Raw genomic sequence first — 18677 nt, 5'->3', positions numbered from 1 at the left:
AGGCAATCATTGCACAGTGGATAGAGACCTGGCCTAGGCATCAGGAAAGGGTTTAAGCTTCGCCTCTGATAAATCCCAGGAAAGTGAACCTCGACAAGTTACTCAGTCTATAAGTGCCTAAGGAAGCCTTTAATAAATTATCTTTATGTAGTGCTCAAAGGTTTGCCAACGACATACATTAGCTCATCTGATCTCCAAAACAACCCCGTGAGGAAAGTCTATTATTGCTCTGTTTTAAAGGGATACATATATAATGCAGGACACTGTAATATAATGCATTATATGATATAATTTCTTATCAGTCCACATGGTTATAAGTAGGGGCCAGTCTGCATTCGTAGGGGGAGTTTCCTCACTGAGAGTTCCCTATACCAATGAAATCACAGGTCCAGTCAGAAAAGAGAGGGAAAATAGAAAGGAAAAGAAGAGGAAAATAAGACATCATTGGAAATATTCAGCAGCTTATCTGAACCTATAATATCACACATTTCTTCAATGAATTAAGAAAAAACACAACTTTAATTTCTTAGAGATTATGGCATTATATGATTGGCAACTTATATAGGAGAGATAATTTGTGCTGAAAAGAGGGGTCTGTGCACTAAGGAGCCTTTTAAGATAATTAACAACACTGAATAATCCCAAATGTAGTCTACCAGAGTCTTTTCCTCTTATTCATTTCTAGGCTTGATTCATAATCTATCTGCAATCCCTGTTCTGAATATGTGACAATTGTGATCAAACTTGCTTTCTTCCTGTGTTCTGTACTTGACATTTCATTTCACACACCTTTAATGTTGTGAAACCTGTTCCCCATGCCTGGAATGTTTTCCCCTCTTTCAATTCCAAATAAGATTCGTCTCAAGGAACACCTCCTAAGAGAAGCTCTTCTTGATTAATTGCTAACTCATCTTAATTAATTTCTAGTGACCCCCCCAAATATTTATTTTATTTATTTCATAAGTTTTTGAGTGAAAACAAAAACTCTGATCAATTTCTTTAGCGTCTCAATTAACTTTCTGAAATTCATAGTGGGGACCTTTGTTTGGGTATGATCCTATAAACAAACAAAAGGGATTCCAAATTCTATTAAAATTATTTTTGCACCTTGTATCCCAATACCTAAGATACTCAACATTTCTCCCTATATTTTGCAAGAGAACAGCCAACTTACTATACAATTTTCTTGAGTCTATAAATTAAGATCTCTATGCCTTAGGAACAAAATATTGCTTTCTCTACAAAAAGAGAAGATACCACTACCATAAGTTTTAGTATCATCTTTCATGTGGGGCTAGACTAAGCAACTGAATTCATTAGATATGCCCCATTTTACTAAAGTTATCTTTCCATGTACTCTTAAGCTGTGTTTCATATAAAAACTTAAAAAAAAACTCTAGGTGGCTCAGTGAATACAGCACCAGCCCTGGAGACAGGAGGAACTGACTTTTAATCTGGTTTCAGACACTTAACACGAAACTATCCATGTGACCTTGGGCAAATTATTTAACCTCAATTGCCCTGCCCTCCCACCTCCAAACAAACAAACAAACAAAAAAACTCTCTTAAAAAGAAATGAATGGGGGCAGCCAGGTAGCATAGCGAGTAAGAGCACCAGCTCCAGTGTTGAGATGACCTGAGGATCGAATCCTGGCTAAGACACTTAGCACCCACCCAGAAACACCTGGCCGTGTAACCTTGAGCAAGTTACTTAACCCCGATTGCTTTAAAAAAAAGAAATGAATGACCTCAGTTGAATTCCAAATTAATATGCACATGGTGCTTTAGTTTTCCTATTAATTAAAAGGTTATAATTGTTGTTGGGTTGTTTCAAACATATCTGACTCTTTGTGACCCCATTTGGAGTTTTCTTGACAAAGATAATGGAATGGTATGACATTTACTTTTCTAGCTCATTTTACAGATGAGGAATCTGAGGCAAACAGGATTAAGGGATTTGCCCAGGATCACACAGTTATGTGTCTGAGGTCAGATTTGAACTCAGGAAGATTAGTCTTCCTAACTGCAGGCTGAGCAGTCCACCCACTGTCTTATGGCAACTTTAAAACATCTGTACTGAACACTGATTTATAAACACCATGAGGTTTTTAAAATATTTTTATGCAAACTGAACTGTAGGCAACTACTTGAAGCCTATGGCTTCCCTATAATAAATCAGTTTTTCCTAATACATTCCTCAGTCAACTGTTTAGGAGTCCACAGCCTTTATTTTAACCTAGTAAGATCCCTTTGTCTTTGCAGACCCCTTTCGCTGCTTGGTAAGTTTCTCTCTCTCCAACTCTATATTGTTCAGTCCTACTGTGCCCAGTGCTTAATGACTCCACATGTGTTGTTTTTTGTTTGTTTGTTTTGTTTTAGAAATCATACTGGAGGAGTATTCAACTTTCTTTTCCAACTTAAGACAAACAGAGGCCAAATGATTGGAACACAGGTCTTCCTGACTCTAGATCTAAGTGCTCTAAACACTGAGCCACCTAGCTTCCTAGATCCTGCTTTTGGCTTGTTCCCTTTATACATGGTCCCCTGCCATCTTTGCTTACCCACACTACCATAAGAATGTGTGTTCCTTGATTTCTTTGTTGCTTGCTCTGGATTTCCAGTATTTATTATCATAGTATCATAGCGTGGTACATCATATGTGTTTAATAAATGCCTTATCTATCACTATCTTTAAGGTTCATGCATTGTGATTTCTATACTTAAGCAATTCTACAATTAGGTCAACACTCCAGTGTGTCAGACTTTACATTTAAGTAACAGTTTTATTAATATTTTATTAATCATACATAAATAATTCACATAATCATCTCTTTCCTTAATGAATTATAATAGGCATTCAAACATAGTATAAAGCAAGTTGCAAATCATGGCATGTGCTCTTCACTATGCAAATGATTTAGAAATGTTGTATAAAACATCTCTTCTTAAAAGATCATTTACCCATGCTTCCATAAATGTGAAAGATAAATTATAAAAATGTATGCAAAACTGATTTTATTAAGTTTTTATTATTTAATTTTTTAGGTATCAAAAATGAGAACTTAAATTACTAATAGTCATGGCAAATAGAAATTAGCTTAGATTTTGTTTCTATATGAATGAATGTGACATTTTAAAAGAGTTTCATGTGACCTTAGCTCAAATGACTTTCATTCTCTTTGTAAATTAATAATGCTTTCAATCTGAGAAGGGGAGGTGGAGCTAAGTTGGCAGAGTAAAAGCAGGAACTTGGCTTGAGTTCCCACTCCAACCACCTCCAATAACTGTTTTAAAAAATGACTCTAAACAAATTTTAGAGCTACAGAATCCACAAAGTGACAGAAAGAAACGAATCTCCCCCTGAAGGCAGCCTTGCAGGTTGACAGGAAGGGTCTATCACACCTGGCTTGGAGCCAAGCACAGTCCTGTGTGAGCCATGCAGGCCCAGCACCAGGGCAGCCTCAATCAGCAACACAGTCTGGCCACAGCAGACTTCAGGAGAGTGAATCACTGGTAGCTGCAGTGGTTTCTAGACTTCTCAACATACAAACACCAAAGAGAAAATAAAAGGGCAATGAGGAACCCTGTTGATCCACAGCAGGAGAAGAGAGTGGTCCAGTCCCCGGCCCTCAGGCAAGAGGTGGCAACAGCTGCTGCAGTGAAGCTACCTCTGGAGCTACAGGCCTGCAGACTGTAGGGGGATCAAGCAACCATTCAGAGGGCAATTGCTTTTGCTTTGAGCTGCTTGGATCTGGGTTGCAGTCATGGGTGGTGGTCCTGGGGTGAGGAACACCAGTGTGCTAGAGACTGTGGTGGCAGTAGAGAGGGTACCCTCCCCACAGCTCTGACAACAGCTCTGACAACTGTGAAAAGCCCAGCAACTTGGGATACAACTCTCTCCACTCTGGAAGCAGAGTTCTACTGTGGCAAAGAGTTCAAAAGCCAAGTAATTGGCTGGCAAGATGAGCAAGCAGAGTAAGAGCAATCAGACCATAGAATCCTTTTTGGGGACAAAAAGGATCAAAACTTAGAACAAGAAGATTACAATAAGTAAAAACTCTTGCATCAAAAGCTTGGAAGAAAAATATGAGCTGGCTACAGGCCAGAGGACCTCAAGAAGGATTTTGAAAATCAAGTAAGAGAAGTGGAGGAAAAACTGGGAAAAGAAATGAGGATGATACAAGAAAATTATGAAAAGTGAGTCAAGAGCCTGACTGAAGAAAATAATATTTAAAAAACAGACTAACTCAAATGGCAAAAGAGGCCCAACAAGCCAATGAGAAGAATGCTTTAAAAAGCCAGCTTGGCCAGATAGGAAAAGAATTTCAAAAATTCACTGAAAAGAATACTTTCTTCAAAATTAGACTGGAGCAAATGGAAGCTAATGACTTTAATGAGAAATGAAGATACTATAAAACAGATCCAAACAAATGAAAAAAAATAGAAGGCAATATGAAATATCTCACTGGAAAAACTGCTGACCTGGAAAACAGTTCCAGAAGAGATCATTTAATAATTATTGGACTACCTGAAAATGATAACCAAAAAAAGAGCCTAGAAATTATTCTTCAAGAAATTCTCAAAGATAATTTCCCTGATATTTTAGAACCAGACAGAGAAATAGAAATTGAAAGAATTCACCAATCACGAAAGAATTCACCAATCACCTTTTGAAAAAGATACCCAAAAGAAAACTCCTAGGAATATTATAGCCAAATTCCAAATTCTAGAGTTCCTATGTCAAAGAGAAACTATTACAAGCATCCAGGAAGAAACAATTTGAATATTGTGGAAATACAATCAGGATAACACAAGATCTAGCAGTTCTACATAAAGGTACTTAAGGGCTTGGAATATGATATTCTGGAGGTCAAAGGAGTTAGGACTAAAACCAAGAATCACCTACCCAGCAATACACACACACACACACACACACACACACAGGTAGATAGATGATAGATAGACAGACAGATAGATAGATAGATAGACAGATAGACAGATCCATATCTCTATCTATATATCTATCTATATATATATATATGTAAGTATGCATATATAAAATTCTTCAGGGGAACATATGGCCATTCAATGAAATACAGGACTTTCAAGCACTCAGTTGAATATGAAGGGATGATATCTAAAAAATAAAATTAACAGGTGAGAATGGGAATATATTAGGAGATGGAGAAAGGGAGAGATGGAATGGTGTAAATTAGCTCATATAAAAGAGGCAAGAGAAAACTATTACAATTTAGGGGGAGAGCAGGAAGGTAACAGGGAATGGGTGAACCTTACTCTCATTGAATTTGGCTTAAGGAGGGAATAACATACATACTCAATTGGGTATCTTACCCTACAGGAAAGTGGGGGGGGGGAGTCATTAGAGGAGGAATGATAGAAGGGAGGGAAGATTGGGGGAGAAGGTAGTTAGAAGCAAACATATTTGAACAGAGAAGTTGCCAAAGTAGAAAACAGAATAAGTGGGGGGCAGGATAGGATGGAGGGAAATATAGCGAGTCTTTCACAATATAAATACTATAGAAACATTTTGCATAACTACACATGTGCAAACTATATTGAATTGCTTGTCTTCCCAGTGAGGATGTGTGAGGAGTAAAGAAGGGAAAGAATCCAAAAATCAAAGTTTTAAAAACACATGTTTTGGGGCAGCCAGGTAGCACAGCAAGTAAGAGCACCGGCTCCAGTGTCAGGATTGACCTGGAGATCGAATCCCGGGCTCAGACACTTAGCACCCACCCAGAAACACCTGGCCGTGTAACCTTGAGCAAGTTACTTAACCCCAATTGCTTAGGGGTGGCCAGGGGGCTCAGTGAGTAAGAGCACCGGCTCCAGTGTTGGGACGACCTGGAGATGGAATCCCGGGCTCAGATACTCAGCACCACACCCAGAAATAACTGGCTGTGTAACCTTGAGCAAGTTACTTAACCCCGATTGCTTTAAAAAAAAAAAAAAAACACACACGTTTAAATTTTTTTTAATGAATATGAAAAGGGCCATCAATATTTAAGTGGAATGGAAGATGTGGGACTTTCAGAAGAATACAAAGCCTAAAAGGGAAAGAAATAAGCCTTGAGATCTAAATAAGAGTAGATACTTTTACCACTATGGATTGGTGGAGTCAAAATGGGATGTAGTAAATGATGGTGATGTTTTGTTAAGACAAGAAGTACTGATGAACATTCTTGAAGCAGAGAAATTTTGAGATCATTTGGAGAAGCAAATAGAAACTAATACTGACTTCTGAGAATAATGAAGGGAAAGTGTTTTTTTTTTTTCCCTATCCTTTTAAAAGAGAAAGGCATAATGTTGGAGGCCCAGAGTCTACTGCAATATACCAGTATGAAGAGATTGAGAGACTAAACCAGTAGACAGGGAAAAGGAGATCAATGAAATATTATTGTGGATAAATTGGCAGAGTGTATAGCCCTTGGTGAGTTCTGTTAGGTGCTTGAGGAAGGAGATTGATAGTGGTATCTCAGATGGTTATGGCAAGGCCTGGAAAGGTGGAATTTGGCTGTAAATGGATAAGGTTAGAACAACTGACTTTGGTGTTTAATGCACTATGTCTTCATTTTGTTTTGCTACTTACTGGTAATGTAACCTGAACCCAGTTGCTTAGACCTCAGTTTCTTCTGGAAAAAAAAAATAGGAATTTTTGACAAGATGATATCAAAGATCCTATGTGTTCTTTAGATAACATTATAATAAGGAGACATAAATTAGGTATGGGTATGGGTTATTATGAAAGGGAGGAGTGAAGGAAACAAGCACTTTACATATACTATTTCATTTGATTCTCATAACAAATCTAGTAAGTACATTTATTATCCCCATTTTATAGTTGAAGAAACTGAGACAGTTAAATGACTAGCCAAAGAGTTTGATGTCTGAGGTCTTCTTTGAACTGCGTCTTTCCTGACTCTAAGACAAGTGCTCGATTCACTGGGCCCTATGGAAATCATTGATGGTCGAATTCCCTAAAAGTTAATGTTAAAGGTAGGCTAGAACTCTTGACTTAGAACAATCACCTCAAAAACAAAATTTTTAAAAAGTAAACTTTTTTTAGTCACATATCCTTATCAATAAAAAAATAAGTGAAACTTTTAAAATGAGCTTATATTCTCTAATATGACATACTTATTTGCAATTTATTTACAATATATAATTGTAAATTATATTTTATAAATATTTATATTTTATAAAATTATATATATTGCTACTATACCTACAGTTACACTGTTATATATCACATAGACTATAACACTTAAGCAAAATAGAAATTTCAAAAGGATGAGAAAAAATGAAATATTTAACCCTAGAATCAATGGGGAATTTCCATGGTTAGAAATAATGCATTAGGAAAATCACTTGGTCAGCTGTTAGAAGATGAATTAGAAAGGGAAGAGGCCTGAGGCAGATAGATCAATTGTAGGTTGTGGAAGTTATTAGGGACTGAAACTAGAGTGGTTGCTGTTTGAGTGAACAGAAGAGTATACAGGCAATGTTATGGAAGGTTAGCAGGAGGAGGAAGAGAATTGGAGATGGATGTTGTGCTTCAGAGAAGTGGGAAGGAAAGCCTATGCGCAGCCTTCTCAAGATGAAGGATTATAAAGGAAGAAGATTACATTGAAATATACACATTTTTTTTTTCCTCTATCAAAGTCCTTGCACCCAACTATAGTCCGAGGTTAAAAACCAGTGATGTAGATGTTCCTCCCTATTTCTAATATAAAAATTATCTCTAAAGTATACCATGGCAGCCATTATTAATTAGATACATTCATTTCACAGAGACTATTCCAGAAGCAATGGGTGTACAGATAACCCTATAATAGCATTTGAACTCCAGTTGTGTTCTGGTGACACATCCCCAAAGTGTTTTTGTTTTAGGTTATTTTTGTTTGTTTATTTGTTTTTTGCTTTTTGTAGGGGGTAAGGTAGGGCAATTGGGGTTAAGTGACTTGCTGAAGATCACACAGCTAGTTTTGTGTTGTGTCGAAAGTCAGATTCGAACTCAGGTCCTCCCGACTCCAGGGCCAGTGCTCTGTGCAAACTAGCTGCCCTACAAACTAGTGTTAAAAGGCTCTTTTGTCCAGTTACCTGGAAAGAAAACGAATTTCAACTCTTATGTGAGTGTAACCTGAATCATTTACTTCCCTAATGAAATATGAAAATACTAACAAGGGGATAGTAAAGCAGTTAGGTAAAACCAAACAACCTTTTCACGTGACATTATTGGGGCAGAAGGGAGGTCTCTGCCTCTCATTTTTGTCTTAGAATTATAGCTGTGACATTTTTAATCTTCAGTGCAAATCTAGAAAAAACGTCATCACTACTTGCCTTATAGTTTCTATTAATCTATGCACAAAAGGGCCCATCTTTCAAAACAAGATGTCAATACTTTAAATTTCAAATCCTAGAAGAAATGTTTTGTTTTTAATAGATTGCTCCACTTTTAGTTTAGGGAATTTCTAATGAGTCTGTGAGGTATCACTGTAGTTTAAGGAATGGGAAAAAATCAAGGAACAACTAAAAAGGATTCAGTATTTCTTTTATAAGTGACACAAAGATATTTTTATTTTCTCAGTGAGAAATATATATGTGTGTGTATGTGTGTATGTATACACACACACACACACACACACACACACATATATATATATAGTAGCTTTTAAGTTTGAATGATATGTCTCTTTAAATTAAAATTTCTCTTCTTTTTTCATGTCATTAAATATCCCCTTTTAGGATCATTTTGTTTTTTTAGTTTTCTTACTTTTTCCTCAGACCACAATTTTCTCAGACCATCATTCCATGTTTCTAATGGAATTTGAATTGATCACAAAATTCATTAAATATCATAGTTCATAAAGGAAACAGATTAATAATGCTATTTTTGGTCTAGTCATGATGGTAGGTTGGTTTGTATTCCGTTAGTTCTAAAATTTAAATGTATAAAAAACAATTAACATTCAGTTCAACTCAAAATGGCTTCATGATGACTAAACAATAAAATTAAAACCAAAGCGTAGATACTGTTATAAAGTTTCCCATAATTAGACATCTAATAATTCATCATTGAAATCATGCAGAAAAAATAAATATTTTTTTCAAATGTCCTTTATTGCATTTTCAGGTGGAAAAGTAGTTAATTTGACTTTCTAGTCTATCAATGATCATATCCTGAGAATATTTTTCTTCTTTTTTTTAAATGTGTATAGTCATCTCAAAAAGATATTTTCTGGATGTTTGCTTTCAGTGATGCATGACTTTTTGCTCACTGGTAGAAAATGGCTTCTTTCCTTGGCATATAGCTGCATTTTCTTTGGTTTCAATTTTGTTGCTTGGACATCATATAGTTATTTTTTGTCAGACCCACTGCTGTCAATATTTTTTTTTGTACAACTGAATAGAAATCAGCACAGTACCATGACCACCCTTATTTTAATGCTATACAATCTTCTTTCCTTTATGAATAAAATTAATAACCTAAGTTAATGATTAATTCAAGTTGTAATTCAAAAAAATAAATAATGATTTAAGAAAACATTCCACTCTGATCATGAACTAGAAACTCAAGATAGGTTAAATCCTTACCAACTTATCTACCTTCCTGTAATTTTTTTTTCCCTCAAGATCAAAGCTTATATGTATTTCCTACTGCTGGACAAATTTGAATAAATGTCTTGAGTATATGTTTTTCAAATTTACAAATTACTTTTAAATATTAGAGAAGATATATTGTCAGATGAAAGTTTGTACAAATTTGTCACTGATTATTATTAATTATATCTTATTTTTCTGCTAGTATAAGGGAATTGAAAATTCTAGTATGAAAATTTAATATTTATTTATATGAATTTAAGTTTTTGTGTGCTTTGTTTTGGGAGTAGGGGAGACCGTACTTTGAATTAGACTTTGCTCTTGAATTAGAGAACTCTGTGAGATAACTCTGTGACAATGTAGGTTGGCACATATTCTACCACTAACACTGTTAGTAAATTGCCTGGGGCACTGAGAATTTAAATAATTTGCTGAGGATCCTATAGCCAGTATGTAATATCTGAACCTAGGTCTTACTGATTTGACTACCATAGGTTCTGTTCACATCTTCATTAAAATACTATCTCACTGGGGACTTTTTCTCAATTGTTTTATATACTTCTTTTCTTTCATTTTATCCTTTCTTTTTTTTTTTTTACATCATTGGCATCATCTACAAGGAAGTAACAATTCTTCCAATGAAAATCACATGTAATCTCATAGTGGTAACAACAGTTCTAGAATTATACTTTTGTAGTAAAAAACATGCTTCCAAATAAGATGCAAATTTATTGGATTAGCATAGTTAATCCTACTGTGACATTTGGGGGGGCAAATAAATTGCAAATGAGGACACTACTGAGGACACTAATGAAACATAAAGTGTACAAAAGAAAGAAGAATCTCAAAAGTAATTATGAAAATAATAGTTAAAATGGGAGCTAAACATTTTCTTTCTTTTTTTTTTAAAGCAATTGGGGTTAAGTAACTTGCTCAAGGTTACAGAGCCCAGTGTTTCTGGGTGGGTGCTAAGTGTCTGAGCCCGGGATTCGATCCCCAGGTCGTCCCGACACTGGAGCCGGTGCTCTAACTTGCTGTGCTACCTAGCCGCCCTGAAGCTAAACATTTTCACAACTGCTTGATCACTTATTTTCATCTATTGTCAACCTGGGAAAGAAGCAAGAAGTGTAGATGCAGCTACTACTTTTAAGGCTGGGGGAAAATACCCAATAACAACAACAAGTAAAAGCCTCATTCCCAAAATAATTTTCTCAAGATCTAAATTTCCATCTTGGGAATAAAAAGAAAAAGAAATTACAAGAGAGTAACAGATTGACATTATGTTTTGGTTATATGTTGTTAGGAAACTTTTTTTTTTCCTCATAAAAGTCTTTGAAATAGTCTATATAAGCAGAACCAATGTATTCCTGAGGGTGGATGTAGTTGCTTTGTGGTTTCAACATGACATTAAAGCAGACCACAGTCAGTTAATTCAACTTTCTTCCTGTACTTCACCCAAGTCATTCCCACAAAGTATCATACTTGCCAAATGGGTATTTGGTATGAATTTATCATTTTTAAATGCAATTTTCCTCACTTGGTTTCTGTACCTATTGTGACTTGTTTTATAACACTGAACACTTTCCCAGATTTAAGTTCAGAGATAAACATACTTCAGAGACATAGGAAAAGAAGTAATTAGTAAGGAAAAGTATCAAACTAGATTCATCTAGATTAAAGATGACTTTTTAATCCATTGCGGAGTTCTTATGCTGAGGTTTGCAATGAGTCTGAATACTAACTCACAGAATCACGGACTATTTGAGCTATATAGGGCCTCTGATATTCAGACCTAATTTCACCTAAATCAAGAGTCTCTTCTACAACTTCTCTGGAATGTGGTTATTTAGTCTTTGGTCAAATATTTCTAATAGGAGGTAATCCATAATTGCTCCTCTTACTTTATTCCATTTCCAGTCATTCTATATTTTCCTCCATATTAAGCTGATATCTTCTCCTCTGCAACTTCCATCAACTCTTCTTAGTTTTGCCATTTGTAGTTGAATAGAATAAGCTCAGTCATTCACCCAAATGATTATAGTCTTCAAATATGTGAAGGGCTGCCATGTCTACCCTGAGTTCTGTCTTCTCCAAGATAAACACCATTAGCATATTTAAAGGATCACCATATTACCTCCCATAACAACCTCCTTCTCCCTCTCTCAGCATCCTCCAACAGGAGGGTATTTCAGCTTGTCAGTGTTCTTGGCAGCAGAAGTAAAGATAATTCTCCATAAAAATTTCTGTTCAGGACAAAATATACTCCCTTATTCTTCTGTTAATGCTTCTAAAACCACATCAGATTGTTTGGCTGCTATACTATGCTTTTCATGGGAGTATAAGATTGCAAATGTAGGGGTTGTAGATATCATTTTATCCCAGCTTTTCATTTTATAAATGAAGTACCAAAGGAACATCGTGAAATTAAGTTAATTTTATACTAGGGTCATAAGAGTTAGTAGTAAATACTAGGATTCAAACCCAGGTCTACTGACGACAAATAGATTTTTTAATTGCACTAAAGCTGCCATAATAGATTAATATTGAATTTTAAATCCACTAAAAACCCCAGGTTTCTTTCATAGAAATAGATTTCAGTCATGTCCCTTCCCATCCTATGCTGAAGCATTGAAAAAAAGTTTCTGATTTTTCTTAACCCAAGTGTGGACTACTATATTTGTCACAATTAACTTTCATTTTATTTACATGGCACATAATTCATATTATTAGTATTAAAATAATTATGTATATATACATATATAATATGTATTTCTACTGACAGATTTTTGTTTTGATATTATCTACATTCCTCAATGTATCCCATTCTCTTCACCTTCCCAGGAAGCAATCCCTGATGAGAAAGAATAAAGAAAGAAGAGGAAAATTATCTCAGTAAAATTCGACCAACATATTAGAAATGTCTAACATTACATAAATGTTCTGAGAAAAAAATGCCTTTTCCTATCTTTTCTTTGGGCCCACATTTTTTTTTTGTTAAAGCAACCGGGGTTAAGTTTACTCTTGCTCAAGTTTACATGGCCAGTTATTTCTGGGTGTGGTGCTAAGTATCTGCACCCAGATTTAGCCACCTGGCCGCCCCTAAGCAAGTGGTGCTCTTATTTGCTATGCTACCTGGCTGCCCCTTGGGCCCACATTTGATCAATATAATTTCAAAGCATTCGGTTTTTTTATTGTTTTATTAATGTTGTTCTTGCCATTTACATTGTTTTATATTCACTGTATGTCATTAGAAAACAACATTAGTTCACATGAGTAATGCATTAGTTTATATAAGTCATATCACACTTCTCTGTATTTCTCATATTCATTATTTTGTATACATGCTTCTTCCACAACATTTTCATCCATTTTCTCAATCTGTGAGTTTGTACTTTATTCCAGTTCTGGGCTATAACAAAAAGTGTTGCTATTCATTTTCTGGTGCATATAGGGCTTTTATTTTTATCACTGATCATTGAGGTATATTTTGAATTCTCTGGGTAAGGACTTTTTATTCACATTCTTAGCTTAATTCCAAATTGACATCCTAAATGATTGAACCTATTTATAATCATATCAATAGTGTATCAGAGTACATGACTTTCTGTAACCCCTTCAATTGATTAGAGACCAATATTGCTAATAAGTTTTGATTAAAATATAATAAAATCATGATAAAAATACAGCAAGTTATCTCAAAAATTCATTTACTATGATCAACTTGGATTTATTCCAGGGGTGCAAGTAAGGATGTTTTAACCTTGAGAATGTGCTGATATAAGTAAACATATTAAAAACAAAAGCATTGGGGGCAGCCCTGCAGGAGCACAGTGAGTAAGAGCACTGGCTCCAGTGTCGGGATGACCTGGGGATCGAATCCAGGCTCAGACACTTAGCACCCACCCAGAAACACCTGGCCGTGTAACCTTGAGCAAGTTACTTAACCCCAATTGCTTTAAAAAACCAAAAAAACAAAAACAAAAGCATCCCAAACTACATATTATATCAATAAAAGCTAAAAAAGCTATTAACAAAGTTTATCTCTCATGTGTCCTGAGGGGAAAACCTCTATAAAGCATATATATCTATATGCATCTAATCTATCTATCTACATATATACATATAGTAACGCATAAAGAATATATATACATATATGTGTGTGTTTGTGTGTGCCCATACATACATACAAAGAACTCACTAATATCCTAAAATGGTCTAACAAGCAGCTCTGTGTACCAGTGGACAGAGCATCAGGACTGGAATCAGGAAAACTAAGTTCAAATATGACCTCAGACACTTACTAGCAGTATGACCTTAGGAAAGTCACTTAACCCTGTTTGTCTCAGTTTCCTCACATGTAAAATGAGCTTGATAAAACATGACAAACCACTACAGTGTCTTTGCCAAGAAAATCCCAAAAGGCATCATAATTACACATGACTGAAACAAAAGAATAATAATAATAATAACAACAAAATTATCTATAAAATTATATGCAATGGAGGAATAATAGAAGCATTATCAATAAATATAGGAGTAAAGCAAGGATTCACTCTTTACCCATTGTTATGTGACATTGTTTTTGAAATGCTAGCAAAAGAGTGAGGCAATTGAAAAAAAAGGCATAAAAATAAGCAAAGGTATTCACTGCATGTTGATTAAACATAAAAGATTCAGTAAGATAGCAGGATACAAAATAAACCAAAGAAAATGAATATATTTTCTATGCAACAATAACAGGACCCATAAGCAAATCATAAGAAAGGAAGTCCCATTCAAAATAGCTAAAAATAACTTTTAGTAAATAAGGAATAAAGGTAACCCCTTTAAAATAAAATAATTTTGCTTATGTAAAATTAAAAAGCTTTTTCATGACCAACAAGAAGAGAGGGCCTATTTTAGCGTTCTCTCTCTCTCTCTCTCTCTCTCTCTGTCTCTCTCTCTCTCCATATATATATATATATATATGTGTATATATATACACATGTATGTATGTGTATATATACATATGTATGTATGTATATATATATATATACTAAAAAACAAAGTGGTCAGAAGATATGATCAAACAAATAGCTTTCAAAAGAAAAATTGCAAAGTCTTAAAAAACAAAAAGAATTCTCCAATTCACAAATGCCCATTGTTATGACATACTCATCCAATGAAGCTCAATTTTTTTGTGTGGGGGAGGAATATCGATGCCAATAATTTTCTGACATCGTGGGATAAGGGCTTTGATAATGGTTCTGATTAAAATATTTATATGAGAGCTGTCTTGTGTATCCCAAATATTTAGCATGATACCTTGAAAGTAGTTGGCACTGAATATTTTTTCAATTTGTTGTTGAATTTTCAGTCAGCATTAGTTGATGGAAAACATATAAAGAGTTGGAGATCGAATCCCAGGCTCAGACACTCAGCACCACACCCAGAAATAACTGGCCGTGTAACCTTGAGCAAGTTACTTAACCCTGATTGCTTAAAAAATAATAATAATAATAATAAATGCCTGAATAGGGAATATCACAAAATGCTGTTAAAATCATGAATCAGCAAAATGTATTTTTGTCTCATGAAATCATAATTGGACACACATGATTTACAAACATTATATATTGCCTGGCTTTCCTATTCATGTACTTTTCTTTCTATAGATCTTCAAAAGACTTAAGAAACAAATTTATTTAAAGTAAACAATTCAGTTCTCCCCACAAAGTCTTAAATGCATAAAAAATGTGAAAAAAAAAGTCATCTTTGCTTAAATTTATTAGGGTCCTTGCTTTATTTATTTTAGGTCCTGAGTGTCAAAATCAGAAATTCTTTACTGAAATATTTTGTCAAAGAATTTTAAATTTAACTATTTTTGATTTACAAATCCTATTAAAATAAATGATACTTATTATTACACTTCATTGCAATTGTATAAACTGCAATAAATATACATGGGAATTATGAGGATAACTGGTTAATTTCTGTATGCTCTACAAATATTTTTATACAAGCAAACTGACTTCAGTTGTTTCACTTTGGAATACAAGTATACAAGAAAATTAAGCAATATAAGAATAATAATAATAGTAATAGTTTTGTTTTCTTTTAAGTATTAAGGTATTTTTAAAATTCCATATGCTTCTTTGCATGCATTTCTAATTCTTTTGCTGATTTCTATTGCTGTGCCTTCAGTCTGCCCAACATTATAGAAAGAAGAAAACAATGACATTGTAATTTTTAATTGTGAGACAACACGTTACCAAAATTTGGACCAATTCCAAATATTCACTTCAAACTTATGAGCTGAAGTATAATGACAGTGTTGAGCTTTATTTATAAGGAGCAAAACTCATTTTAAAGGCTTTTGAGCTGGTATTTATAAAAATTCTTCAAGTTTAAATGCATTATGAGCTATCAAATCTTACTATAATTCTTTATGCCAGGATTTTATTGAGTAGCTGAAATGAGTGCATGGCCTTGAATGATATGGAGCATTTTTCTATACAGTTCCATATGCTCTATTTTAATTTTCAAAGGCATTTGTTGCAAATAATATTGGGGTTAAAAACAGTAGTCTAAATATTCCAAATTGTAGCTAGTCTGCTCTCAGAAAGCTATCTTCCAGAATAGGAAAACAATAAGGTAACAACCTTTATTATTCACAAAGCATAGCCTGTGGTTCAGCTTTAGAAACATGCTTCTCAAGTTAAATTTCCTTCAAAATGCACGTGGCTGGGGGGAAAAATAATGGAAAATGCTTGAGGCAAAACAAATTTAAAGTCTGATAAGTCTAGCAATTGAATCCCCAAACATGAAAGGGTTTCTGCATTCTTATTAAATTTTGAAGAGGATCATAGCAGTTATATTCTGTGATGTATATATACATACACATGCTTACCTTCCTTGTATGTGTGTGTATGTATCATGTGTTCATACACATACAGAAAGATAGATAGAAAGATAGATATGCACCCACACATATATGTGGTATAGGATTATATATAATATAAAATAGGTCTATACACACATACACATGGACATACAAGCATGTGTACATATATATGTTGTTGCTGTTTTTAATTTGTTTCAGTTGGGTTAGACTCTTTCTGACGCCTTTTGGGGTTTTCTTAGCAAAGATACTAGAATAGTTTGCCATTTCCTTCTCTAGCTCCTTTTAGAGATGAGGAAACTGAGGCAATCAAGGTTGTTATAATTTCCCAGGGTCACACAGTAAGTGTCTGAGGCCAGATTTGAACTCAAGAAGATAAGTCTTCTTGACTTCAAGCCCAGCACACTATCCACTGTCACACCATATGGTCATGTGTGTATACAAATATACATGTAATATATGTATAAGCACACATGTGAAACATGTATGTTCATGCAAGTATGTACACACATTCATATAATGTGGGGAAGGTTGGCATAGCGTATTTGATACTAAGATGACCCTGGAGGTAGCAATTCCTGGGTTCTTCCTATGGTCAGTTCAGTCATATGATACACATTTGCTGGGTGTCAATGGGCAAATAACTTAACATTCCTTGGCTCAAAGTAACTCTGTATTACTATAAGTTGTAGAAAAGCTGCTAATTCACATTGGTAGAATGAGTTCACTCACTAGATATATCTTAAACTGGTAAGATGAAAATGACAAGAATGGAAACATCTGTCAGGCAGAGCCAAGATGGCAGAGTAGAAACAGGTCTTCCATGCAGCTCTGGGTCCAACTCCTATAATACACGTAAAGAAAACAAAACAAACAAAAAAAACTCTAAACAGAACTACAGAACCGAAAAAGTGAGAGAGAGAAAGACATCTGCTACTTAAGGAAGCCTGGCAGGTCGGGAGGAAGGGTGGATCACAGAGTGCTCGGAGAGGAGCACAGCCCTGACTGAGACTCAGTATTAGCCCAGCGTGGGCCTGACCAGTCGTGGCCAGAGCAGACTTCAGGAGAGTAAATCACCAGCAGCAGTAGCAGTTTCCACAATTATCAATCCACAAATGCCAATGACTGAGTAAAAGTTCAGAGTGGTACTTTGTTGGGAACAGGGGGAGCTGGTTGCTACCCCCAGAGTGTGAAGAAGAGGAGGTTCAGTGGATGCAGCTGCTGCTGCTTGGTGGCTTCTGGTGCTCCTGGCCTGCAGACTGTAGGGGGATCAAGTGACCATTCAGAGGGTAATCACTCTTGCTTTGATGTGCTTAGATCAGGATCACATCCTTGGGTGGTGGTCCTAGGGTGTGTAACCAGTAAGCCAGAGTGTGTGTGGGCTGTGGAGAGGGCACCTATCTAATAGCTATGGCAGCTGCAAAATCCCCAGCAATTTGGGACATAGCCCTCTCCATTTTAGAGGCAGAGTTCTACTGTGGCAAAGAGTACAAAAAAGGATAAAGGAATGGAGTGGGAGGAAGACATTGAAGTCAGAAACTCCTGCATCAAAAGCCTCCAAGAAAAAATATGAATTGACTACAGGCCGTGGAGGAGCTCAAGAAGGATTTTGAAAATCAAATAAGAGAAGTGGAGGCAAATTGGGAAGAGAAGTGAGAATGATGCAAGAAAATCATGAAAAGAGAGTCAACAACCTGCTAAAGGAGACCCAAAAAAATACTGAAGAAAATAACACCTTAAAAATAGCCTAATTCAAATGGCAAAAGAGCCCCAAAAAGCCAGTGAGGAGAAAAATGCTTTAAAAAGTTGACTTTTCCAGGTGAAAAAGGAATTTCAAAAACTCACTGAAGACTCCTTCAAAATTAGATTGGAGCAACTGGAAGCTAATGACGTTATGAGAAATTAAGATACTATAAAACAGATACAAACAAATGAAAAAAAATAAAAGGCAATGTGAAATATCTCATTAGAAAAAGCACTGACCTAGAAAATAGATACAGGAGAGACCATTTAAAAATTATTTGTCTGCCTTAAAGCCATGATCAAAAAAAGAGTCTAGACACCATCTTTCAACAAATTATCAAGCAAAATTGCCCTGATAATCTAGAACCAGAAGGCAAAACAGAAATTGAAAGAATTCACCAATCACCTCTTAAAAAGATCCCAAAAAGAAAAC

The 18677-nt window shown here is 35.2% G+C and overlaps 1 protein-coding gene across 5 annotated transcripts in view; it reads right to left on the bottom strand.

The window, feature by feature from the left end:
- The window catches only part of EPHA3 (EPH receptor A3), a 531109-nt gene that overhangs the window by 131280 nt on the left and 381152 nt on the right, over positions 1-18677 (bottom strand). The window contains exons 6-7 of one of the 5 annotated variants that reach the window (XM_069093932.1): positions 17234-17345; positions 9378-12472 (exon numbers count right to left, since the gene is read on the bottom strand). The exons of 3 other annotated variants lie outside the window; for them this stretch is intronic. In XM_069093932.1, coding sequence (XP_068950033.1) covers position 12472; positions 17234-17345 — 113 coding nt within the window. In that variant the 3' untranslated portion in view covers positions 9378-12471. Of the gene's footprint in view, positions 1-9377; positions 12473-17233; positions 17346-18677 lie in introns of those variants that run through there. One more of the 5 variants, XM_069093934.1, reaches the window with a different exon arrangement.

The sequence above is a fragment of the Petaurus breviceps genome, unplaced genomic scaffold (assembly GCF_028583685.1).
Source record: "Petaurus breviceps papuanus isolate PSGF00001 unplaced genomic scaffold, PetGlider_PUasm1.0 213, whole genome shotgun sequence".
Taxonomy (NCBI): domain Eukaryota; kingdom Metazoa; phylum Chordata; class Mammalia; order Diprotodontia; family Petauridae; genus Petaurus; species Petaurus breviceps.
Note: the sequence above shows the minus strand (reverse complement) of the source record. Positions and strands in the feature narration are given on the sequence as shown.